This window comes from Antechinus flavipes, chromosome 2, assembly GCF_016432865.1.
Source record: "Antechinus flavipes isolate AdamAnt ecotype Samford, QLD, Australia chromosome 2, AdamAnt_v2, whole genome shotgun sequence".
NCBI lineage: Eukaryota > Metazoa > Chordata > Mammalia > Dasyuromorphia > Dasyuridae > Antechinus > Antechinus flavipes.
The window spans coordinates 370,823,150-370,850,853 of NC_067399.1; the positions used below are offsets into that span (position 1 = coordinate 370,823,150).

Genomic DNA, 27,704 nt, shown 5'->3' on the forward strand with positions numbered 1-27,704 from the left:
CGGAACAGAAGTGAGTATAAGGGATAATGCTGTAAAAAGTTACCCTGGCATGGGTTCTGTCAATAAAAAGTTATTGAAAAAAAAATAACCTATATCAGATTGTTTGCTGTCTTGGGGGGTAGGGAGGAAGAAAATTTTGGAACACAAGGTTTTGCAAAGGTGAGTTTTGAAAACTTTGCATGTATTTGGAAAAATAAAATGCTATTAAAAAATAGAATTGGATGTGTCTGTTTGAAGGTTTGGTTGGAAAAAACAAGTTTTTAGACATTCAAATTAAAAACTAAATCATGGGAAAGCTAATAGAAACAATTGATTGTAATAGGAAGAGCTGATCTAGAAGAGATGGTCTTGGTAACAAGGGCCATCTCTTCATCAGATATTGGAGTAAAGAGGTTAGTAGAAAATAATGTCAGAAAAGGGAACGGGGTATTGTCAACTAATGGCTTTAATGTATTTTGGTCAAGTGTAAGGTGATATTCTCAGGTGATAAGACTGAGGGAATCTTGAGGAGAGAAGGTTTGGAATATCTCTTATGCTGACTGGGATAGAGAACCAGTTAAATAGGATTGACTTGCTGCTGTGAGGGCCCAGCTGAGACATTAGAAATTTGGTAGCAACCCAATGAAAAATATTTTGTGATTTCTTCCAGTTTTTGTTCAAAATTGAAGTTGGAATGGAGAAAGACTTGGGGGTAATCCAAAGATTGGAGTTTAACAAGGCGTGATCACAGTAAAATTAAAAAAAAAGAGAGAGATTTAAGAGTAGAGGACACTGTACCAAAAGCTCAAGTTTGAAACTGGAAGAGAATATAATCTTGCAGAGGATAATGGCCTGATAAAATTCTGAAAGATGGAGGTCCTGGTAGGACAAAGAACATGAGTAGAGGTCTTAAGTTATAGGCTACAGGCTCATACACATTGTAGATATTCAGGAAATGTTAAATTGAACTTTTAATCTGTGTGAATGGAATATAAATTTTCTCTTCTTGGAGCGTCTCCAAATACAGTAAAAGTGCTTTATGTGTTTTGGGGGAACTTTAGAAAATGATAGAAAATATGAACAAGCAGAGCTTTATGCAATCTTGGTTTTACTAAAAATAAAGCACTGATGTAAATGAACAGTTGAATTTTTGCTTTCATCTGAGAATATACTGGTCCCCCATATTAAGCTGAAGGATCAGAACACACTTACCACAAAGAAGTTACTTTTTTATAGAATGTTTCACAATCCTAGTGCTTGCCTAGAACAAGGGCTTGCTGCTAGAAAATGGACACAAGATTATGAATGAACTGCTTGGAGGTATCATCTTATCACTGGGAGGAAATCTGCAGCTGCCTCAAACCGAGGCTTTTTTGCCAAGCAATCCAGCAAATCTTCTCATTTCAGATTCTGTGGAACCCTGCAATTCGGAGATAGTCCAGTACTAGATAATGAATTGTCTAAGTAGAAGTGCTATGATCATTTGGATTCCTCAGCCTTTCTACCCTCAGAAAGTGTACTTGTTCTCAGACAAATAGTCTCATCGATGTAGATGCTCCTTTTAAGGAGGCATATGGCAACTCATTCAAGTCTGTCCATACTAGGGGAGCTTTATTTATGTCTTCCCACAGATTTACTAAGTGAATGCAACAAACATGCTGAGAATTTTCTTTCTTTTGCATCAGATAAGTGGACTTACTGCTATCATTGTTGATGGTCAGTTACCCTTCATTCTTACCATATGACTAGCCCATCTTTTCTCAATCATATATATAAATACATATATATGTGTGTGTGTATATATATATATATATATACACATATATATTTCTTTAATACTGAGTTATTATAGTGTATTATTTATCTTGATGTTGTAATTAAAAGAAAGGTGTGATCAGGAAGGCTAATTTTTTACCTCTGAAATTATTCTATGTATAATTACTCTATATAAGTTTTGATAGTGTAGATGCTGAAAATATGAGAAACTGGTAGCTTTCACAGACATCTTCATGGTTCTCTTGGTTAAATTTTAAGAGTATGAGATTTTTCCTCATAGACAATTCAAATTGGTTTTGGTTTGTTGAATATTTGTTTGACTGTACATAACATTTGACTCATTAGAGCAAGATGTCTTCTGTACATATGTTGAGACCCTTCAAGGACTCCTTGATGGATGTGGTTGCAGAGAGAGAGCTCTCTTCATCAGCTTGGTGATTATATGTAGCCAATGGGGAATGGCAACAGAAAATGTGTGCTACTAGGGTGTTTGCCACTCTCAGAGGTGGCTCTTCACAGACTTTGAGAAAAGGAGGAACACCCTCCTGTGGTTTGGATCTCTAAATAGTTCCTGTGAATAGGTGACATTTTGCTGATTGCATCAAGCTGCAGAATAGTTTATAGTTTTCTCAATGGAATCCATAACCATTGGAAAAAGATCAGCCTAACAGTCCACCCAATGAAAAGCATAGGTAAGAATATTTATGGTGTAAACTGTGACATGCATTTAGTCCTTTGAGGTAAGTCACCAAATACATGTATCTTGAATGAAAGAACATGCTGGATTATACCTAGGAAATTACACAGCACTAAATTAGGGGCTCTCACTGGACATACTGAAATGAGAGCACTTGGAATTTGAAGAGCTCAAAAATTATCATTACTCATTTCAGTTCCTTGCTTAAAAGCAAAGGCCTCTTCAGATGAATGATTACATAATGGGGGAAAAGAAGGATATCGACATGCAAGGCTTAAACATCTGAAAGAAACTTATTAAAGGATCTTCTTTATAGCTAGATAGAGATCAGAATAAGATGCTGTAGACTAGTAACTTCAAACTCAAATAGAAATAGATCTTTGCAAATGGTATATTGACCTAGAAAACCATAAATTAACCTTACCCATGTTGTACTATATTTTTAGTTATTTTCTTAAACATTTCTCTATTATATCTTAGTCTGGCTGAAGCTGCTTTGGGGACTATTGTCCTTCCCTTGACACCTCTTGTTAGATATCCAAATCTGCATTCAAAATGGGTCGATGGTTTGGCAGTTCCACAAAATAGGTGTGGTGATAACAGTTCCTTTAAAGATAGATATCCAGCTTTCCTTTTTTGTACAAGAAAAATCCCATCTCTGATGTATTTTAGATGGTCTCTGCTTTTAGAACATTCCAGAATAACAGTGAATGGGAAGCAAAGCATCATTTGTCACCAAATCACCAAACTGCCAAATCACCACTTTGGGACCTTTATGCATAGCAGCTGCTTGAGGGAGATGAGAATGTGGATATAGATTATTTCCCAGTATTATATAAGATTGGCTAACAAGGGATTGGAGAGGATTTTATCTGTGATCCCATGTGCTGGGACCTCTTGGAGCTAAAGTGTTCTGAGCATCAAAGCATGAAGGTCAGACATTATGGAAAGCACTGCTAGAGTTTCAAGTTTTTTTGACTTCGCCACGATACTCTGAATGATTCAAAGCTGATCTACTTGATATATTCCTTCTTTTTCCTGTGCCTTTGCACAATGAAGCTGGAAATGTTTTCCCTCCTTACTTCCACCTCTTAGGATCTCCCATTTTCTTCAAGACTTAGCTGAAGTGTCACCTCTTTAAAGAAGCCTTTCCTAATTCCCTCCAGTGATTTCTCTCCTAAGCCCAAAAAGGAAGGGTAGAGGTAGAGAGGACACAGGGTATATCTTGTATTTATCTAGGGTCATATGTGTATTGCCAGTAATCGTAAGTCTTCTGCAGGGAGAGACGGCCTCACATTTATATTTGTATCTCTGGTACCCAGCACATGAAGTAATGGGTACTTAGTGTCTGTTAATAAATAATAAACTACCCCCTGACCTGGAACTTTTTTTTTAATTTGTAGTTACATTTTCTTATGACAAAATGGACCCTTTCCCCCAAAAAAAATCAGCAATGAGGTAACAAAGAATTTAGACTCTGAGGAGGTGTCCGTCTAGAAAATGGTTGAACAAGTTATGGTACATCAAAGTAATAAAATGCTAGTACACTATAAGAAAGGATGAAGGAAATCATTTCAGAGAAAACATGGAAGAGATGTTAACTGATACAGTGTGAAGCAGGAGAGTGATTCAATATTGTAATGACAAACAGCTTAGAAAGCCTTAATACATTGATTAGCACAATGACTGGCCACTATTCTGGGGACTGCTTATTACCATGCTGCCTACTTCCTGATCAAAAGGTCCAGATGAATTAATACTCTAACGCAGAATGAGCCATGTATGTTATTTTCTTTGTTCCTTTTGGACACAGCGAGGAAATTGGTATTCTCTAATGGCTTAGCCTAGTCCCTTCGAGCTCTAAATCTGTGATTTCTATAATGTTACAATCTCCTTCCTCACAGATCATGTCTCTTCAATGGAAAGGGATTAAGAAGCATTAAGACAAGGTCTGGTTAGGAAGGGCAAGAATAAGAAGAGTAGACTTAAGAGGCTTTGCTTTTGGAAGAATTAGAGACAGAAAATTTACCCTGGAGCATTTAAAAAGCTTTCTTCCTGAAATTTTGTAATTTTGAGAAGTAAAAATTGCTGAGTTTTTAGAATTCCCACATATACAAAATGAAAGCCAAAGAATGTTTTGTCTGTGTTACATTTTGAAGTTTATTTTTAGAAATGAAGCATAGGATTCAATAGTCTATATATAGACATATAAAGGGATAGCACAAAAGGCCCAGTGATGTTCACTTCATTGACTCCTTCTGAGATCATTATTCAATCTAGCTTAGGCCAGTGTGCATAGAGTGTTGGGGCCTAGATAGTTGGGATCTTAATTTTACATGAATGCTCATAAAATTAATGACTTAAGAACCTGTATGAAAAAATGGTGATCCAATTTGTCTACTAATATCTCTTAAACCATAGCTCTTAGACATGGAAGGAATCTTTAAAGTCATCTAATTATCTCATTTTATGAAGGAGGAAACTGAACTCCAGCAAAGTGATTTGCCTATGATTACAGAAGTAGATGTTAGAAAGTAGGTTCCCTAACTCTTGGCTTTCCAACAAATCAGCTTTATGTAAGGCTAGACTGTGAGTGCAGCAAATTACTAAGGCCTGGGGAGAAGACAAACAATATAAGACATAGTCCCAATATGCATCCTTGCCTGAAAACTTTGTGTGAAGATTCGGAATTTAAATGCCAATATCAAAGAATTCCATGAACTTTTCTGCCTCAGATCTAAAGTACAGCTATTACACTTCTTTTGAAGTACTCATCTTGCATTTTCTATTGTCATATTTTTATGTTTTCTATCATATTTTCTATTATATGCATTCCTATTATATTATGTAGGTGAAGGTAGTAATACATAAACTTTGTAGTACAGTGCCAAGGCCACAGGTTATTTAACCTGAAGCATAATTAAGACTGAGGCACTACAACTTTCTTTGCAATTTACTAACTGTCCAGTCTTTTAATGAGTTCTTAAATATTAGTTTTTCCATCCATAAAACAGTGCTGATAACCCTGCATTACTGACCTCGAAGTTTCTCTGAGGATTAAGTGAGTCAAGGATGATAAAAATGTTTTGAAAAACTACAAATTTTCACGAGATCATAGGTCCATAGCTGAAAGAGACCTTCTAATCAAGCACTTTCACTTAACAGATGAGGAAACTGAGGCTCAGATATGTTGTGATTTGCCCAAAGTCACAAAGTTGTAATTGATGGTGTTGTTATTCCTGTTGCCCTTGGCTGTACTCATGGATTTTGTGTCAGCTATTCATGTTTGCTGCTGTCAATACCCTCCTTTCCAGGGGTCACAGCCTCACACTACAGATACAGTTCTTCGACACTAACCCAAAGGAGGGTCAAGTCTATTCACATGTAATACATGATGCATGGACAAAGAGCAGGTGATCAGGCTTCCTGGATGTATGACCAGGTAAAGGGTGACCTCACAGACTTGTAACTGGTAAGGAGACGGGCAGCTTCTTTTACCTGTAGCTCAAATGAACTCAATTTCAGAGTCACTGTCAAGTCTGTGGCAGTTCCTTTAGAGCAAGGTTTGTTTTATTTGCTTACCTGCCTTTCTCCTCTTTATACTTCCCAATGTAATCAGCAAAGAATTCCAAAAGAAGCCTCTGATTTTATTGTTGCAGGATGATGTTTCCACAACAAGTTTTAAACCCTTTAGTAAAGGATTCTTCATGACTGACTGTGTTGAGAAAAGTCACCACCTGGTGGCCAAACTTCGTGAATCTTTCCATACACAGATTAGAAAAACACAGAAAAGCTTTAACTTAGAAAGTCTTATCGTTTACTGGAAGGGCCTTCAAAAGCATGGGAGTCACTTCTATTCCAGAATGAGGCATTTGAAGACAGCTTCACTGGAAGATGACAAGGAATGTTATAAAATATAGGAATAATAGAAAAACAGTATTTGGGGGTAACAAGTAGAAGATATAGACTAGTTACTGTAGAAGCTATCTAATTAAAACAAGAACTCTAAGATGAATCTTTGGAGCCAACCAAGAACCTGTGTTTTGCATTTTAGGTGTGATCTATATTTGTACAGAGGATGTTTTCCCAGATAAGCGCTTGCAACAGCTAATAGCTCTACAGCATCAATTGAGAACTGATGTTCCAGGGGAGATCATCAAGAAAATTAAATTTGGCAACTCTATCTTCATTGAACATGTAGCAGACATAGTGAGTACCCTGTACCCCAACAAGATATTGAGGGGCTGATTAATCTAGATTTCAAGGTAAATGGGAGAACTGAAATTCTGTACCAAGGGTAATTAATTGGGGTGAACATTTTTATAGTATAGAACAGAGATTAGCAAACAACTGCCTGCTTTTATATATGGTTTATGACCTAAATTTTTTTTTACATTTTTTAACAGTTTTATTATATTTAAATAGTTTGTATCTATACAAAACCAGGCAGAATATCAGATTTGGCCCTCTGGAGGTACTCTGCAAACTCCTGCTGTAAAAGGTTGTCTTATTTCTTGTTATCTTCATCTTAGAACCATTACTAGTCCTTACAATTACCTGTATAACTTTTTTTTCCTAAGCTAAATGTTAACCCAATTTAAACAGGAAGCAATAAACATAGGGATCTTGGGAGAATATGTCAACTGGCAGAGCTAAGTCAGATATTTATAATTTTCTAAATTTTTTATTGCTTTATAATTTTTTTTCACTGGATGATTAATCATCATCATATTAGCCAAGATTCATGTAACACTTATTTTGGTACTGTGCTAAACGCTTTACAGTTATTTCATTTGTTCTACATAACCTACTTTAGAGGTGGGTGTTTATTAGTATTGCCCCCATTTTATAGACTCTGAAGCAGAGTTTAAGTGACTCGTCTATGGTCAACCAGCTAAGAAATATCTGAGACTAGATCTGAATTCAGGTCTTTCTGACTACAGACCCAGTGCTCCATCCAATGCACTACCCTCCTCTTAGTTTCAGTTGTTGTTACAGTATGTATATGTATATGTATGTGTGTGTGTGTGTATATATATATATATGTATGTATATGTATGTGTGGTGTGTGCACACATGTGCATGTGTCTACATATAGTTTAGATTACACATCTTGCAGTAAATTTTGTAGACTAAATTATTCCTAATTACATACATGATGAGCTATATACAAACATATCTAAAAATTACATTTCATAGCTTATCGAGTGAAGAATTTTAGTGTGAAAAAAAGGTAGTAATTGTCATTGGAGAAAAAGTAAAATTTCAGCACAGAGTGAGCCGCCTTCAGCTTACTTAAAAGTTGAAAGTATATTGAAATAGTTTTAGTACCACCAAAGGAACCTTGTCCCAAACTGAGTTCCAGTCCCCTTCACCATTCTGGACAGCAAAGCCAGCAGCCAGCATGACTGTAATTGGAAGCTAAAAATTGAGTTTCGGTCCTCCCACTCTATATCCTTAAGTAAATGAATTCCCATCTCTGAGCCTTAGTTTTCTTAAGAAGGCAGCAGTCTAAATGGTCTCCAAGGTTCCATCCCTGACATTCTGTGGAGCCAAGTCTTAGGATCCTAGACTCACAAAGGCTAGTGCTTAGAATAATAAAGAAATAGAGAGAGCATTTAGTCCAACCATCTCATTTTACCGAGAAGGGCCCAGAAGTCCTAAATAAAATGATTTGTTGAGTCTGGGACAAACTTGGGTAGAGAGTCTAATATGTACATTTTCTTCTCACCTCTGGCTCTTGAATGAAATAAGGTATTTTAGGAGGCATTTTTGTTATAAGGATTCACCTAATTTAAAAATGTTTCCACATAAAGGTAATTTTGAAGAATAAAAGGTATAGAGCACATAAAATTTAATTTTAAAAAATTTACAGTAAAATACATTAACACACATAGCTCCAAATGAAATAATATAACAGGATATTATACACAGAGGAACAGACCTTTCCAATGCAGATTCAGTACATGGCAAAGCCACAAACGTCAACCCTGCAGTCAGCCCCACAGAGTCTCTGGGAGAGTTGGGGGAATAAATGATGAAAAGGAGGAAATCAGCAGCATTCTCTTTTAAGAGTGGAGCTGAAATATACAAAAGGCATTCAGGGACATTGACCAACTCGCCCAGATTTGTCTTGTCACCTAAAAAGACTCACAAAGGTCATGGTCCTGTGTGATCCTGACAAATCATACAAAGATTAGTAACAAGTCCCATAGCAAAAACAGCCATAATGAAACCTTGTTAAATAACCACCAGCTCCTGGTGGTTGCTCCAAGCTTTGACTATAGCCCTACTGGCTCCAGATGGGATGGTGTTCCCAGCAGCGAAAGGTTACAAAGACAGCAGCTGTGCCCCTTGTGGGTCTTGGTAGAACGTGGACACTTCTGACAGGGAGATCGCTGTGGAAACTTTTCACTGAAAGAGAAGACAGCATCAAAGGAGATGGACGCTGTTCTGTGTGGGTGTAGCTCTAGGATTCCTGAAAAATTCCCCAAAACATATTCCTACAGGCCTTTGCCAGGGCATTCCGATGCCTATGAGAAAAAGATCTTGGGAAGCTATCTGAGAGGTCTAGAGCCAGCTAAGGAAATGACGAATTTCCCAAGGCCTCAGAGCAGAGTTTCCTCACAGCCCTCCTTGGGTGGCCAGGACCAATTTCTACAAGGTCAAAATACCCCACTGACAAGTCACTGTATCCTAAATGCTCCAAGTACCATTATTTCTTATTTGACACGCTAATTATCCAGTCCATAGATGGTTCTTATTCCTTAGGCTTTCACTATCCTCACTTTCTGCTCTATGTTCCCTACCTATAATGTTACCAGGGAGCTAAGAGGGTTGTACAAATAAAGGAGTGACTCTCAAATCATTTCTTTGACCACCTGGCGGTTCTGACAAAAGGATTAGATGGGTAAACCTGAAGCTAACACGGAAAAATAAAAATTTTAGAGATTATCAATAGTATTCCTTCTTCCATACTAGAAATTTTTAGGGAAAGATCATGCATGGGTTTTTTACTGACACATTTGCAAATGTAAGCACATTTCTGTAGCACTTTGTGATGTACAAACCTGCAGTAAGTAGTAGGGTGCAGCCTGGCTCCAAAAATGCCAGCAGATGAGTCTCAACAAGGAAAAAGCTTTATTTCAGACTGAATCTTATCTCATTTTTCTGTCTTCCACAGCAGATGATACGTACAGATTGACTTCTCTTTCCCTTTTTGCTGATAAAAGAACACTGTAGCTACCCCTCAAAAATCTTGCTTCCCTGCCATCAATAGGGACAGTCTAAGCCTCTGTTACCTCATCTGTAAAATGAGGAGGGTGTGTGGATGGCCTTTAAAGCCTCTTCCAGCTCTAAATCTATGATCCTTTAGTTTTACTAGATTAAGCAGAGGTCTTTCAGGTTTCACATGATTTGCTCTTCCTCTCCAGTCTTACACTTTTCTGTTGCGATGGGGACTACAAGTGATGGTTCTATTAATTCAAGGTCTCATAAATTCTCAGAAGACCTCTTTGAAGTCCTGAAATAGGAGGAATCATAAAGTACATGCCTCACAACTCTGCAGTAGAAGTATTGCAAGTATTTTTATTTTCCTTATACTTCTAAAAAAATTTAAAGAACTCGTACTTGTATTTGAGTTTTGTATTTCTTATAAGTGTGCATGCTATTAAAAAAAAGAAAATAAGCTTTGTTAGATCTGAGATTGTTTCACTTGTGACCTTGTATCCTCAGCATCTAACACAAAGTAGGTGCTTAAGAAATGTTTTAAGGATTGAAAAAGCCCTAGCCTGCTTGTTACTGCCACCATGCTTGTTTCCTTCCTTAACTGCTTAGACGTAACTTGAAATGGGGGACCCTGAGTTAAAATCCTGAGAAGCTGACTGTAAACTCATCCTACAGGGGCAGTGTGCATGGCTGCCTTGGGGCAGATTTGTTCCAAGTTCTGGCAACTGTAACCACACCCTCATCTCATAAGCATGTCCATGCATTTGCACACATGCACCCCCTCCAAAACAATAAAGGGGACAGGAGGGGAGGCCACTCACATTAATGGAAGAATCTTCTAAACCACTACTGCTGCCATCATTTTCGACAAAAATAGGTTCTATTGGAGACACCCTGGAGATTTAAACAAAGAATTAAATTCAATTAATGGGGCTATCAACCAGACAGACATAACATAATTTGTCAACACTTGAGCTTGCTCTTCAAGTCAATCTACAAAAGCATCAAACAGAAAGCTTAAGGCATTCTGAGTAATGGCTATAGTGTACTACCAGGCCCTCCCTTGTGTACGTGCAGAAGTCATATATAATCTACCCTTCAAAACAATACAGTCCATAGATTCATGGGGACACATACAGTTTTTAATTGTTGACATTTTTGTTAACTAAACCTTTTGCTGTAAGGGAGGCAAAGCTCTCTCTCCTCCTAATAGGCCTTACTTTTCCTGAGCTGCCCTCTTGTACTCAGCCCAGGGAAAGACCCTGTCAACATCCACTGTCGAGTTTTGTCTTACTGTCAATTTTCCTCACTGGAACTTCTTGAAAGTCTGACTTCAATAGAATCCCAACTAATGTTCACCATCTCCTTTCCAAGCCTTCATTTTTCTCATCAATAGAAAAAAATGTGAAGTAATGTGTGTAGTGCTTTGTAAACCATAAGAATTATACAAATGTTGTACAGGGGTTTTTTTTTGTTATCAGCAAGCCAGAAGCTTACACCAATACCTTAAAGTTTCCAGGGGTCCTCAAACTTTTTAAATAAGGGGCCAGTTCACTGTCCCTCAGACTGTTGGAGGGCCGGACTATAGTAAAAACAAAAACTTTGTTTTGTGGGCCTTTAAATAAACTTCATAATCCTGGATGAGGGGGATAAACGTCCTCAGCTGCCACATCTAGCCCGCAGGCTGTAGTTTGAGGACCGCTGTACCTAAACTAATGTAGAACTGCTGATCAACATCCAGTCTCAGAGTGGGGCTCTTAATCTGGAAAATATCCTTTTGATAATTGTATTCCACTATGATTATTTTCTTCTATAATTGTGTGGACTCTATGCATTTAAAAATGTTTTGAGAAGGGGTTCATAGATATCACCAGACTGCTCTTGGGATGCACAGTATTAAAAAGATGAAGAATCCCTGCTTGAGAGGTGCCTAATGTACTGAGAAGTGCTTACTTACCCAAGATCACACAGTGACACCCGATCAATTCCAAGACCTTCTAACCATGAATCTGGTATTCCCGTGGATAATTATATTTTCTTATATTCCAGTCATCCTCTTTACCTCCTTGACCCCCTTCTCTGGTATCTTGCATTAATCATGTCAGATTTGAGGATGTGAGAATTAGAGTCTACTCAAACCCGTCTGCCCTCCAGTGAAGATTGTCAGTAACCAACACTTATTGTCCTAGGGAGTAGCTATCAAAGTACAGTTCTTTGGACCAGATGGAATGATATTTTCTTCTGGTCTCCTTGCCAAACAAATTCACAGCTGCTTTACAGGGGAAAAAAACCATTCCACAACAGACGATTATAGTTGGGACAGTTGAGAATCTGACATAAAAGATCTCTTCTTTTCTCTTATGTCTTAAGAATTTAAGATCTAAAAACTGGGATCCAAAGAATCCCCTTCCTGCATGGCAGCCATTTCCTCTGTGTCTGAGCCCAATGACAGGCAAACACCAACTTCAGCTTGAACTTGTTCATGCCCACTTTACCAGTATGTTTTCCCATGTTTTGCTGTCACTCTTCTGGGACAGTTGTCTATCTAGGGTAGACTGGAGGCAGTGTCTTTTTAATGGTCTGTCATTACATATTGAATTAGAAAATTCGATAGGCAGGGCCTCTTTCCATAATACCAAATTGATTTTCTCTTGTACTGTCAGATAACAGAAGTCTAATACCATCCCCACTTGCTGAAGAATGAAGTGGAATGTCAAATTATGTTAAGTTTATCAACCACTAGGATATAACTAAGGACCTGCTACTGCTACTTAAGGCTGGATTACGGGCCACAGTGCATGTCCCCACTGCTCTCCCACTCTGGTTTCAGGACGCGTTGTTTGAGTGCATTGCTAAGAGAGCTCCCATCTTGTTATCTCGGGGAATGGTCCGCTTGATCATCATTGACTCCATTGCTGCTCTGTTTCGCTGTGAATTTGGTATCCAGCAGTCCATTACAAAAGCCAAATATTTACAAACCCTCGGGGCAAAATTGTACCAATTAAGCAGTGGATTCCAAAGTCCAGTATTGTGCATTAATCAGGTATGAATTTTCTTCACCTACAAATGTGCTTATGGAAAAAATGTTCAATATCTGTGAAAAGAGAGGCGGTTTTTTTTTGGGGGGGGGGGGGGGGCGGAACAAAAGGGTCAGTGGTAGGAAGTAACCTAGCCCCTTGGTCACAACATCAAAGAGAGTGCCATCAGATGCATCTTATTTTATTTTGCTGTCTCCCACAGCAGATCTTATCCAGATCACTATCTGTCCCTCAAAAAACCATTAGCACCTTGGGCACTCCCTGGCACGATCAAGTGCAGTCATGTCATCATTCACCAACCAGCCTTTTAGAACAATGGTTAACAGGATGCAACCCAATTTTGTATTTTTCAGATAACAGGTACAGTGGATGAAAGAGGCCTTGCTGGAACTAATATGGAGTAAGTACCACTGTATCAGAACTATTTTGATTAGTAATATTTCTGTGTGTTATTGTGAAGGGTGCATTAATTTAAGTATAGGAAACTATTATAGGAAACTATGATCGCCAAACCAAGTTAGCTCAATTAAGGAGAAACTACTAAACCAAAATCTGCATTCAGCAGAAATTCAGAAACTGAAATCCAACAGAAAACATATTGGGAGTATTTATGGTTTTTTAAAAGATCGACAGACAAAACCCAGAAGTGACCAACTGTTCCTATCTTGTTCTTTAGTGTACTTGAAAAAGTTTCTCCAGCCCTTGGAATAACCTGGTCCAATCAACTACTAATGAGGCTGATGGTCAGTCGCCCATCCTATGAGTTTTCCAGAGATACAGATGCTTCAACTCCTGGAATTGTTATTAGGACATTGAGTGTTATTTTTGCACCACATCTGCCCCAGTCCTGTTGTCACTACATAGTCAATGCAGAGGGTGTAAAAGGAGTAGAGTAAGGTGCAGTTAAATCAATTTGAAAGCATGGGAGAAATACTTTCACTGAAAACTTTTATTAATCCAGTTTGTTTATATGCTTTTGTGTACTACTACTAAGCTCTGTTTTCAGTTAAAATAATAATACTGAATAATTTAATGTCATTCTCTTAGTTTCATGGGTTAGTCAAGAGAGGATTAAATTTTTGTGGATTTTTAAAAATGTTCATTTTTATGGAATGTTTTTATAAGTTAATTTACTTCTTTCATTGACTATATCCTTGCTGTGAACTAAAATTGGCACTCTGACCTTTGGAGGACTGAGAACTATCAAGGCAAAGGCCACTTGAGAGATGTAGCAACATATGAGGAAAGAAATCTGTCAAAATGCCCAAAACAAAAATTATTGTTTTAGTCTCCCCTCACCCCCATCTTTAAATTAGTCCTCAGTAGTAAAGAATTTTCTAGTGGCTCTGAATTGCTTTTAAGGATCAAATATATTTATTTAGCATTCAAAACATTTAACTTTATGGATTGACTTCTTATTACTTCCTCATTCTACCTTCTAGGCAAAATGGCCCAAATGTTATCTCCCTGCCCTCCCTGTAAATGATACTTCTATTTTGGTACCTTAGTCCAAGCTATCCCCATCTTCTTCTTCCATACTGAATCCTTAAACTCCTTTTTCAAGGGTCCAATTAAGTCCCATTTTAAGCCTTGTGCTTTAAGCCCTATGCCTTGTACTGCAGGTACTTAATAAATATTTGTTGAATATAAGTTGAGGTGTGCTCTAAAGACTCTTGGTATCTACATTAATTCTTACCACTCTAATGGGAAATGAAAACTGCTCATTCAGCCTTCCTCAAAACCCCTGCCCTCTTCTGTTTTAATGACCATAAGTATTTGAACTAATGAAGAGTGAAATAAGCTGAGCTAGGAAAACAAAATATATATGGACAGTAACATTGAAAATGAAAACAACAAAAAAAATATTGTATTTTATAAGGATGAAGGCTGGTCTAGGGAAGAGATGAAACAATAACTCCCCTGAGGTACGAGTGTAAACTATGGATGTAGATACGATTGGCTAGTTTAAATTCTTCATTCATTCTTACAGGGGATAGCTTGCTGAATAGAGAAGCAAAAAGGAATGTAGTTGGAAGTGAAAGTGGTACAAAAACAAAAGATATATCAATTTCTAAAATATTACAAGTAAAAAAGTAGCAAGCGACTGATAATTTAGGTTCTAAGTGTTAATATCAACTGGAATACATGCAAAGCAATTATCATTCTAATTGACACATCTTCTGGCAAAGGTTACGGAAAGCAGACAGCTGTACATCAGCATGAAACTCTGCTCTAAGAGATTTCAAAGTCTTTCCAGTTGTCAGGAGCTGTTCTTCCTTTGAGCTCTTGGTGAAACATTTCTCTAGGAGTTCAATTTTTAAAATGGGAATTATGAGCATTTTACCTCCATCTTATCTTCCTACCTACATCAAGTTCCTTCAGGATGTATCTAAGATTTTGAAGAAATGCTCAAAAATATTTTTGGATGAAATAAGTCAATCTGCCAATGAATAGTGAAATACTTTTGATCAATCAAAAGAAAGTTAAACAAAAATAAAAATCACTAGATTCAGACTTGAAGATTTTTTTTTAACTTCATATTCTTCTTGTCCTAGAGTTTTCCTAGTCCCAACAGCCAAATCAACAGGACAAATTGATCTCATACTTTTAATTAGAAAATGGCATTATCTAGAGACTTTCCAGTTATAATTCATCTTATGATTGACAATTATGGGGAAGTAAGACCAGTTAGTGCAGTTTAAAACCCAAGGATATACAGGGGGGTCTTGGTTTCAAATAATGTAAGATTTTACAAAATATAACAGCTGACAATTTGGCAGACAGATCTTTCAATAAGTAATTAAAGATTACATGTCAATACATGCTGCAGAAAAAAGTGACCCAAACTGCTGTAACTGACTGTGGGGCAAAAATCAGACACCATGCTTAACAGTATCTTCCCTAGCTTCATCTGCATATTAATAGCTGCAGTTGTTGCAACACATAGTTGTAGGGTGCTTTCTATATACATTTTTTTAATCCTTATAACCTCATGAGATAATGTTCTACTATTATGCTCATTTACAGATAAAAAAACAAGAACTGTTCCTTGTATAGTTATATAGTTAGTAAATGTAAGGGATAAAATCTGTATCTTAGTTTTCACTCCTATTCTGCCACAGTGTCTCTCCATTAAAAAAAAATTGTTTAGTACGTAATGTACTAATTAAAAAATGAGACGGAAAATATTTTAAAATTATCTATGTGACAATTAATTAACTATGCAATACTTACATATTCACCTACCTGAAAAAACTATTACTATGCAAGGGAACAATTCTAAAATTTTGTTGGGGGAGTAGAAAGACTTTGAAAAAGTATCTTGGTAAAACCTTCAAATGTTATTGGTTTTGTTTTTTTTTTGGGGGGGAGGGTAGGGCCCTCATTTTTTCTAGAATATTTCTAGAACCGTTTAAAACAGTTATGACAAATTACTAATACTTTTAGCATTAAAATTACAGGATTTCCTATGACATTCTCTAGTGATTCACAACTTGTGACATACAAAAATGTCAGCCTGCAAATTTAAGGGAAATAAGGTGTGTGTTTGGTGTGTTTTATGAACACTCATATAAAAGTACAATAAACTTAACTCTAGCAAATGTTTATTTTTGTAATTTTTGAGAATAATGCCAACGAGTCCTCTATTGAAGATAAAGCACATTTAAAAATAATAACCAAAAACACTGAACTGCAGCACATAAATTTAATAGAAATGACATACACTTCTGAAAACATGCAGTAAATCCCAGAATCAAAACTGTAAACACTCAGCTTTGATACTACTGTCAATAAAAAAAAGTGTGATTATAGAATAGGCATCAAGTGAAAACCTTTATCCCAAACTTAAGAAATGATATACTTTTCTAAAAAAGAGAAGTGTCCAGGCCAGGTACTTCACATTCTCCATAAAGCAATGTGAACCATAAAAGCTGGGATGCAGGCAGTACATCTGTATCTATGACAACAACTTACAATTCTATAGCACTTGAAAGTTTGCAGAGCACATTCCCCCACAGTAGGTAGCCATGTAAAGGAATAGCAATACTGTCCCCATTTTCCAAATACAGATGGCTTGTTCAGAGTCCAACAAATAAGAAGCACCTGAAGAAGAGCTAAGCTCAGCCCTCTTAACTCTAGAACCCATGCCTTCCCCCTGCTACTTCTCTTTACAGTGCTTGTAAACATATTTCTAGGTTTTTGATCCTAATAACCAAGTGCTTTTACTGAGCAATTATTAGGTGTGTAGTTTCCTCTCAAAGGTACAATGAACATCATTTTTTTTTTTTTTAGGAGAGAAGCAATCATTTTTTAAATTAATGAAATACACAATAAATATTTTTTTAAATGTTATTTTTTGCCATACTATTCTTTGGACAAAGTTAGTGTCTTTAAAAGGGAAATTGTAAAAAAAAAAAAAAAAAAAAAATTAACTAGAAATCGGAGTCCAAAGTACAATTTTTAAAAATGCAATGCCCTGATGTCTCCAGATAGAATCCTTAGCTTGACTGGCAGCCTGGTTTAAAACTCTGTCACATCATAGAAAGGCATTGGACATACTCCAGACCTCAGAGACAAAGAACTATGCTAAAATTCTTACCCCATCCCAGAATGTCAGCCATTCTTATCTTTTAAATCTATCTGCCAGATGAGATTTGCAATTCCTAGCTCAGCTTCATATCTCTTTGTCAAATACACCTCAAAATTCTGTGGAATTAAACTGTACCTCTGATCAAATGACTTTTGTGGTACTTACTATTCAATTCCAAGAGATTTGTGTATATTTACTTTTAAAATGACCTTAGGGGAGGGCCCAACATGATTTTTTAAAATCTCATCAATGTAAACTTCTTGAAAATATTAAGTGAAGAGACTTAAATCACATCAGAAATTAGCTTCCTAAATAGGTATGTGACTAACAAAGCAATCTCTATAGGAATCATAAACCTTTAAAAATCTATTCTACAAAATTTCAGATAGTCAATTATAAGTTCCTAGCAATATTTGTGCTCCCTCCCATGAATAAACCTAACACTTACATTGAAAATGATACTTTTTAGCAGCACTCTAAAGAGATACCAAAACCATACTGTACATGTGAACCTATCATATATTGTAAACATACATAAGAACAAGTGCTAACATGCATTTTCAATAACAGAAATTCAGATAACCAAATGTTAAAAACCTACTATTAAGTAGGCTATATAAACCCATTAACATTCACCTTATTCATTAACCTATACATAAACTTTAAAATAACTTTGCTTTGTGATTTTTCACTGACCTTTCAAAGTGAGAAAGAGAATGATTAAAAAAACAAAAAAACGACCATATAATATAAAAATGGTCTACCTAAAGCCCTGTGCATTATCTCATTAAAAACAGTAATATATTCCTAGGGAGTTAATTATCTCTGGAGCAAATAGATTCTTTCCTGAAGAATTCTTTAGAGGACAGTTTTAGTAGAGGACAGCATAATACTAGTCCACAATAACTTTACCTCTGATGTTTCTCATTGATTTCTGGTGCTCACTAGATGTAATTCTTGCACAAGGCCAAACATTAGCAAGAAACAAATGTTGTGAATATAAGAATATGAATATAATTTTTTTAAAGTAACTTCATTTCAGACATCCAATTAAAATACCAACAGATTTGTTTGCAATGTTATGAAAACCTAAGGGTCAGTTAGCGGGTACTGGTAATGTTTTTCTAATTCTTATAGTCTCAAATGTTATGAAATCCACTTGTACAACTTCCAAGCAATAAGTTATTGAAAGATGGACGTCAACTACAAATCTGCAGAGAACTGAGACTAACCTAAAGTGAACCAGACCACCAGTCTTTGGTTATTGTTTTCATTTCATATACAATTCAATCAGTTCAGATTAGGGAAAAGAAAGAATTTTAACAAGATGTGACTGGAAAGAACAAAGTAAAGAGTAATCAGTAAAATCTATTTTCCTTTTTTTTAAAACTATATTTGTGATTTTATTAGTTTAGAAAACTCCTGAAAAAGAACTCTACAACTTGTTCTAACCAATACCAATTGTCCCCTTCATCACAATTTATGCGTAGGGCATTTAGAGAATACATAATATGCCCAGGGTCATACAATCTGTGTTGAACCCAGGTCTTCCTAACTCCAAGACTAGCTTTCTGTCCACTGTGTCATGCTACCTGTCACTTGAACATATGTGATTAGATACAGTGCACTTAGTACTAGTCTATGAAATTGAGATTTATACAGCCAAGAAACCAAAACAGCTGTCCCTGGCTATTTCTGCTATCTTCTTGTGTCTTAAGAGAAACTGTTTAAATACATCTATTTCTATAAAATTTTAAAGACAAAATAAACGTAAAGTATATGTTACAGTTCTATAGGAACCTGCAAGTTTAAATGCTATCAAGAAGGGCAATTTGGAGACCATGTTTCTACTTCCATGAAGCATCATGGTCTCATCCTCAAGGAAAGAAGGTAAGAGAAGACAGGATTGAACACTGAAAAAATAGGGATCACATCATAATTCTAGTGGTCAGAGAACATGAAATCATCTACAGAAGGTACACATATATAAATATAACTGAAAAAATGTGCATATACACCCCACATATATAATTGAAAAATGTGCATATACACCTCATACAGATACATAATCTTCACATTCTATTATATTAATTCTATTATATTAATAACTATACAAAGATTTTTAAACAAATTAATTTTTAAAAACAAAATGGCTAGAAAATAATCCCAAAGAGTCTATTTTCTTAAATATAACTATAGTACATTAGAGAAATTAAAATTAGCAGCATTATACTATGTGGAAAATGTCTACATATCCAACTTGAAACAAATTCAAATTCTCTATAGATACTACTAGGCAAGTATTTTATAGGAAACATTTAAGTGCATATCATATAGAGATGGCTTCATTATGTTTACTCATCTATATTTCATAATAAAGATGGTCATAATCTTTTCTTTTTAGGCTGCTCACAAGCAAAAAGTTATAAATTTGTTTTTTTCCTAACACAAAGTATAAATTCTAATCTTTGATCTTATTATAAGTAAATTCTTTTTTTCCCTTTTTGTTTCACAATGCTCAAATCACTGATGATAGCTTGTAGCTTATTACATTCATCAAGTCTTACAGAATTTAAGAGTGACCTGAAATTAGCCCTCTCATCTCAGGAGGTAACCCAGGCAAAGTGCTCTCTACAAAGTACAATTTTTAGTTTACAGTGAAGTCTAAAGTAAGACAATAGAACACCACTTATCATCCAGCCTGATCCTGTCTTAGAATTAATATACATTGAAGTCCCTAAAAGCACCAACCAAGACTGTGACATAGGAAAGGGCAATTTGGGGGCTATGGCTCTAGCTCTGTTGAAGCATTATGGCCCAACACAGAACCAATTACTTGTTTCACTTCCTCTTACAACCAGTTTTATATGCCTTAGTAAGAACTGGGTCAAAAACAGACAGAAATAAACTCAACATAATTTAGTGCAATTAGTGATTACATGGAAGTGTGACAGACCATCTTTACAACTTGTCAGCCCCTGTTATTCTCTTAACATGGACAGTTAAATCTTGGTTATAGTGGTCCCAGAAACATAATTTGTTAAGCATGACTTAAAACATGACAAGGCTTTTGAGAATACCTTACATTGGCATAATATAACAACATGATAGGTTCCTAACACATGTACATAGAAAGCCTAATTAAAATACCACACTTTCAATTATTTACTCTGGGAACCATATATAAATGTGACTTGCCTTTTGTCACAAGGAAGAACTAATGAGTTACTTCTTATTGGCTATTTCCATTCTAGGAATCTAGAGACCATTCTGTTCTTTCTTATGCTGGTATAGTGGAAGTATCAGTGTTTCTATAGCTCATGGCTATTATGTTAACAAAATCTATTGGTAACAGAGCTCATTATAAGTATAGAAGATAGCAGTGCCCTACAGTCTCTAAAAGAAGGGGAAAAGTCTCTACATTTGAAAAGTCACTGTATAGAAATATAAAAAATTAAGAGTCCTTTGCAATGGAACCTCTAATCTATATGTTCCTAACAAGAGTGACGAGGAACCAAAGCTTTGAGAGTCTCAGTGCTTCTGTAATAGCTAGCTTCAGTCCCAGCACCTCAATGGGCTAAGTCAGTGTGACTGGCACTCAGAACTCTCGAGTCTGTCAGACAATTATTTCGTTCCTGCATAAAAATAAAATGGAAAAAAGTTATATATTTGATGTAGAATTTCAAATAATTCAAGTAAATAAAATGCTTCAAGTGATCTTAAAATACTACTAGTATTAATATGAATCTAAAATTGATAGACTTTATGCTCAATATATATATGCAAATCTTAAGACTTAATGTCATTTTAAGAAGCATCAATTACTATTAGAATAACAAAAACAAGTGGTTGTTTTATTTTACTTCTCTTAAAGCAGGTTCTTAAAAAAGGTTCTTAATGTGCGCAAAGCATCTCTTTAGATCTGAATCCAAAAATTATGCTTTTTAATTTTAATTCATTTCATTGAATGAGAAGACCTGCTATATAGAAATGTGCTTCTCACTCAATTATTTACTTGTTCACCTTTAGCAAAGGATATTTTAAGGTTAATGGGTGAACAGAAAAACCAATGCACCAATGTATTTATAGGACTTATTGCCATAAATAATAAAAAAGGAAAAAGTGAACTTTATATTTTTATCATTTAATTCTTGTATGGGCAGCCTATTTTCCCCATTAGAAAGTCAATGATTCTGCAGGGATAACGATCAACTAAGCTATACTGACAGGTCACAATAAGGACAAAAATCAAACTATAATTATATTTTGGACCACGATTGGCTTTAACTTAAGATACTTGGCTGTCATTCCTAATTCAAAGGTTCCCAGTCACTCAAAGAAACCAGAAACTAGGCCTATGTAAATTCTACAGAATCTTTTAAAAGCAGTATTACTGCTTTAATGGCATTATGATAAAAATTCAATCTGCAAAATAGACATTTCAAAGAAATAGGGGTGCAGGAAAAGATACATGGTGCATACATTAAGACAGGAAATTGGAAAACAATGCAGAGTATTTATGGGAGATTTAGACAATTTAACAAAATGTTAAGTCTAAAAATAATTATTAGTCTAATGTTAGTTGAAGGTTACACATGTTAGTAAAATGTTAAACATTTTAAGATCTTAACTGGACAACATATTAATAATCTTTTTAGATACACATAGTTTTTAGCTATATTACTTAAAATTTTACTGTTTTTCTCATTAGTGTAGTGAATTTTTAAAGACAATAATAAAAATGTAACAAGCCTTATTAGCTATTTTGGTAATCTGTCTAAGAATTAAGTTTTTTTTTTTTAATTCTGAAACATTTTAATATAAAAATTATTTAAAAGATATGATAATCTTTTTGTTAACTCCCTAGTTAAATATTTGGGGACCAGATCTTGCTGATAGTATTTACATATTTAAGAATATTACTTTAGGGCTCCTTACTTGAAAGTGATCTTCAGCAGCCTTGCCACCCATATTAAGAACATTCAGAGAACTGGCACGCTTCATGCTGCAACCAGGACACCAAACATGCAAGGATAAAGCAATCAGAACAATGGAAAAATCTAAGCTCTCCAAATACAAGCAAAACATGGACACAGCACAGGGTTTTAAGTGTCATTGGCAACACTTGAAATAAAAAAGAGGTCTTGGGAAAACTACATGGGGCACAGTTACACAAATTCTGTTGGAAATCGACAAAAGACTGGGATTTATATTAAATCAGATAGTGAATCTGCATCTAATATTATGGCTTAATAAAATTAGTTTACTGTTTTATTCATTTTTCATACAAAATGTGTTTATTATGGCATACTTCAAAAAGTATGCCATTTCTGATCAAAACCTATCTTCTGGAAAACAACCAAACTTATTTACTAATCAGGTTTAGCAAATATTTTAGGCTATATTATTTTGTGTGGCATTTATTAATTACTTTTATTTTATTCAAATTCACCTAAGATAGTTTTTTTATGTTTTTGAAAAGATTTTCAAGAGACATCTGCTTTACTGCTTCCTTTCATTCTTATCTGTGGAATAATTCTTTTTTTATACAAATTATACCTGTTTTAGGAAAACTGGAACAGTTTATGTCATAGCTATGAAAAATAAACAATTCCAAGTTTTTTAGCTAGAAATTCAAATTTGATTATGCAAAATGCTTTAAGTCATATTATTATGCTACATTGCAACTATTATTAGAAATCACTCTGAAATTATATTGTCTATTTTATCAGTGTTCCCAATAACTTATATACAAGATTTATATAGTTTTGTAATTAGATTATTGTTGTACACAATTATTGCTTAAACAGTATTTGGGGAGACATCTTTAATATTTTTAAAGTTTAGTTTGTTCATCTCTAAGAATTCGCCACCTATTTTCAAGTGTAAAAGAACTTATATTAAGGAACTTAAAATTTGAAAAGTGGAGCCCTTAAATTCTTAATGTGGGATTATAATAATAAAAGCTAACAGTAATATTATTTTAAATTCAATTAGTTCAAGTCAGTAGCTTTAAGACAAGGACACACATTTTGGGAGGTTAGCAACAATCAAAACAGCAAGCACAATGACACTGCTCTCAGTGTTACTTTTTAAAAAGTACATTCAAAAGTCATGAGAAAGTTAATTAATATAAAGAATAAACATACTCAAACCACAAAATCTTTTCTCTACTTCCCTCTCCACAAACAAAAGATAACTTCCCCCAATAAAAAGAAAGAAAAAAAAAATCAAAGTAAAACAGACTCAGCACAAGTATTTTTTATAAAGTTATAATTTTTACTTCCTAATATTTTGAACCAAAGGTTACAAAGAAATCTATTTTTGAAGCAAATGACACCAGGTTGACCTCAATATTATATCAAACAGCTAACTAGTTCTTAGGAAAGGTAGTATTAAAAAGCATAATTTGTCTAACTAGAAACAAGTTCCCTCCCAAATCTGAAGCCTACCTCTCTTATGTACAAAATGAAACAGTGGGGGCAGCTAGTTGGTGCAGTGGAAAAAGGACCAGTCATAGAGAAGAGAGAAACTGAGTTCAAATCCAGTATCTGTCATTTAACACTTACTAGCTTGTGTGACCCTAAGTAAGTCACTTAACTCCAAGTGCCTCGAAAAATGAAATAAAATGAATCAGACTAGATTCAATAATCTCTAAAATGCCTTCCAGGTTTGTTCATATGCAACTTAAAGTTCATACATCCTCCTCTACCCAGGTTGTGGGTTTTCTTCCTAATCAAACTGAAGCTACTCTTTCAAACAATTAGGAAGCACAAAGATCAAAAATTGGGTAAATAGTAAAGAATGAACAGGATCTATCAAATAATGTTAAAATGAAAAAAAATATTCTTGGGTAATTGATATCCTTTCTGACAGTAATCTATATATTGGTTGTACCCAATAGTAAACACTAAACTTAAAATGTCTACAAATCAAAAATTTAAGTTTTAAAATGCAGCATGTTATTTATTATTAACACTATTAAAGCAGTAGTTAAAAAAAAGTTCACAACACTTCAAAGGTCATTTTTATAATAATGTAAGCATCAATACTGACGGACCAGTCTAGATAATAGGCTTATCAACAGATTAAATGGATCATTTTTTTCTAAGTCTTATGGAATTTTGATCTGTCTTCATGAAGGAAATGATGATACCTAGGAAATCAAAAATTCCTGAAGGAAAACACAAAAACTTTACAGTGAACATTTAGTGCCAGATTTAGCAATTCAATTTTAACTTCAAAACATGTACAAAACTGAAATAAGTTGATCTGGTGATTGCCTAAAGAACAGTATTCATGTTCTCTGACCACTGGAATATAAAATGTTTTAACACCCTTCACAATTCACTAGGAAACAAATTCATCAGTTTCAGGACAAACATCATTTATAACAAGGTTAATATTAAAGTCCCACTTGAGTCATAAAGGTTTATCGCATTTAAAAATAAAATTAGGCAATTTAATTTTAAATACTACAGTTTCTTTAATATAACTTTATGGCAATTCAGTAGGAATGCATGCAAAATTGGAGAGGTAAAAAAATCACAAATCCATATGTGGCCTTCACCAAAAATATAGAACAGTATGAAAACATGTTGGGGTTTTTTTTAAAACTTTCTTCTCTATCTACTTTTAAGGTGTTTATAGATCATCATAGAAGATAATAAAACTACCAATTACAAACAATGGAATAATATGATAAACAGAGCTTCCATGAATACTTTGGACATCTCTGCAAACAAAAAAGGACAGCTCCTTAGAATTAAAACACTGCTTGTCCTATCTATACTTTTTTTTTTTTTTTTTTTTTTGGGCTGAGACAATTGGGGTTAACTAACTTGTTAGGAAGTATTAAGTGTCTTTAAGGCCAGATTTGGCCTTAAGTTTGATTTGAGCTCAGATCCTCCTGACTACAGGGCTGGTGCTCTATGCACTGTGCCACTCCTAACTGCCCCCATACTCTTTTCTAAAGAGAGAAGAGAGCAAGAAAGAAAATACACCAAAACACAAGTTTTAGAATCCACCTGAAGTTTGAACTCCTAAGTAAAAAAAGCTCTCAAGATAAACAAGATTCAGAAACTTTCCAGACACATCATCTTTTCTCAGAGAAATCATGCTCCCAAAATACATCACCAACCAACTAATCAAATAAGAGCGCTCCCAAACTCATTAAAAGAGAAAAGCAAGCAGTCATGCTTGTTTAATAATCTAGATGTCTCAATAGCTTTCACATGAATGTCTAATTACTAATAAATTCATCTTCAGAAATGGAACCTAAAAAGCAGGTTTCTATACAGATAGAATGTAAACTAGCAGATTATTTTATATTCACTTTAAATTCACTTCTGGAAGTTTAGAATTATATGCCTCTATAAAAGAAATCAGGTTGAAAATTATTATTTTTAAAATTAACTAAGCAGCAAATTAATCCATCAGAGTGAATAATAATGATCCTTTATCAACCTGTGCTTATCCAAATGAACACCTCTTAGCCTAAGATGAATAGAATTCACTTTCTAAATACAACTCCACAGAGAATAATATAAAAATATCAAGTCAATCATCATAGAAGATGCTAAAAAATACCAATTACAAACAATAGAATAATATGGAAAAGAGAGCTTCCAGGAAAAATCCTTTGGAAAACACTAGTCTTATGGCAATTTACCAATTTATAAAGCAATTAAGTAAAAGGATGCCAAATTTGGCAATATTAAATAGAAACAAGAAATTTATTCACTTAATAAAGCCATAATATTTTAGGACTAGCAGTGGATGAAACTGATTTTATCACTCAAAAACATCTGATACTTTTGTCATTCAAACGGTATCATAATCTCTGAAATGCATGTTTCTGTATTAATACTAGTTACACATTTGAAACAAATATCTCTGGTTTTTAGAATCCCTGAGAAAAATTTTCTACCATGCTACCCTAAAGTCAAAACATAAGCCCTCTCTACCATCACCACCCCTTTCCTTAATGAATCTATTTTGTGTGTGCTCTTGCTTTTTAAAGTAGAAGTTCAATTATTTGCTATGTGGCAGTAGTTAACTATATAACAGCTTTAATTAAATCACAATACATATGGGAAGATACACTATCATCAAAATTATGCTAATGATCTAAAGAAGTGGGTTTCCTAAATAATCAAACTTAATAGTTTAAATATCCTAATATTAAATTGACACTTCACTGTTTAAAGCTAAAAGGCATGAATATTACTTTAAATATTTAATTTATATGACAGAAAATTATTTTTGTATTAACACCCTTTCAAAGACTTGTTCTCTCTAACCACTTAACTGGGCAAAATTTTAAGCAGGATATCAATTTAATAATATTTCTCAATCTACACAGGGATAGGTGATGTCAAAACTATCAAACTTTTCAATAAAGAAGCACAATATTAAAATGGAATGTTTTTCAGAAGTTTATGTGTGATAAAATTTGTATCTACTAAGAAAAAAAGACCTTGGCCACTGCTTAATTTACAAGGTGGATAAAAGGGGGCAAATATCAGCATAGCTAGGAAAACATAATTACCCAGGATTCTTTGGTTCACTGTCTCGTGAACTTCCTCCCTTCAGCTTTCTAACCAGCTTCTCACTGCTGCGTCTAATTGAAGCTCGAAGTTTGCTAAAGGAACCACTGCGCTTTAAAGATCCAGTGCCATCCTGAAAAAGATGTGAACAAATGTGAAGCTGCCAAGGGTTCCACCCTTCCAAGCCTCCCCCAGCTAAAACTGAATGAAAATATTTCATCCCACTCTTGAGCTGTTCTTAGTTGTTACAGGTTAATGGTCACTATTTCCTGTCAGTTTTCTAAATGATTTACTTTATTTGCAAGTAGACTTTAATGCCTGGCAAATCTAACTATTTAAGTGATTAAAGGTAATCCATGATCCTGAAATGACTTTTAACCAAAAAAAAAAAAAAGCTTATTCACACCAAAATAATGACACCTAAAGAGAAAATTTAAGGACATTTCTGTATTAAGACAGAAAGGACAATACATAAAAATTATAAAAGAAATAAGGAAGCTTCTAGGAATACTGTCAAAATTCCACTTTAATTAAAATGTAGTCACTAGGTCCAACAAACAATGTAACACCTAAGACATTTAAGCCCGATATAAACAAATTACTTCCAATACTTCAATCCAAATTCAAATACTAATCTCATGAATATTCATTTAATGAACCTCGTAAGATGATTTTATTAAATACAGATTATGGATGCTATTGTCCCCAAAAAAACTCATTCTAGATATGAATAATAAATTAGTTTTCATATATAATATGGAAATATCAAATCTGAGTTAAGCTTTAAAAGTCACAATTTAAATATTTTTGCTTGATTAAATTTCTACCTTTCGGGTATAAAAATCAAA

The 27,704-nt window shown here is 34.7% G+C and overlaps 2 protein-coding genes across 11 annotated transcripts in view; one reads left to right on the forward strand and one right to left on the reverse strand.

Moving 5' to 3' along the window:
• The window catches only part of XRCC3 (X-ray repair cross complementing 3), a 49,902-nt gene extending 33,583 nt beyond the window's left edge, over window positions 1-16,319 (forward strand). Inside the window, exons 6-9 of the mRNA XM_051978294.1 lie at window positions 6,507-6,661; window positions 12,510-12,722; window positions 13,071-13,117; window positions 13,394-16,319. Coding sequence (XP_051834254.1) covers window positions 6,507-6,661; window positions 12,510-12,722; window positions 13,071-13,117; window positions 13,394-13,613 — 635 coding nt within the window. The 3' untranslated portion in view covers window positions 13,614-16,319. The remainder of the gene's footprint in view (window positions 1-6,506; window positions 6,662-12,509; window positions 12,723-13,070; window positions 13,118-13,393) is intronic.
• KLC1 (kinesin light chain 1) overlaps window positions 8,290-27,704 on the reverse strand; it is a 67,348-nt gene continuing 47,933 nt past the window's right edge. For 4 of the 10 annotated variants that reach the window (XM_051978282.1, XM_051978283.1, XM_051978284.1 and 1 more), the window contains exons 14-16: window positions 26,859-26,989; window positions 22,247-22,313; window positions 16,410-20,943 (exon numbers count right to left, since the gene is read on the reverse strand). In XM_051978282.1, the coding sequence (XP_051834242.1) occupies window positions 20,878-20,943; window positions 22,247-22,313; window positions 26,859-26,989 (264 nt within the window). In that variant the 3' untranslated portion in view covers window positions 16,410-20,877. Of the gene's footprint in view, window positions 8,867-10,500; window positions 10,574-16,409; window positions 20,944-22,246; window positions 22,314-26,858; window positions 26,990-27,704 lie in introns of those variants that run through there. The other 6 variants (XM_051978292.1, XM_051978290.1, XM_051978285.1 and 3 more) reach the window with 5 other exon arrangements.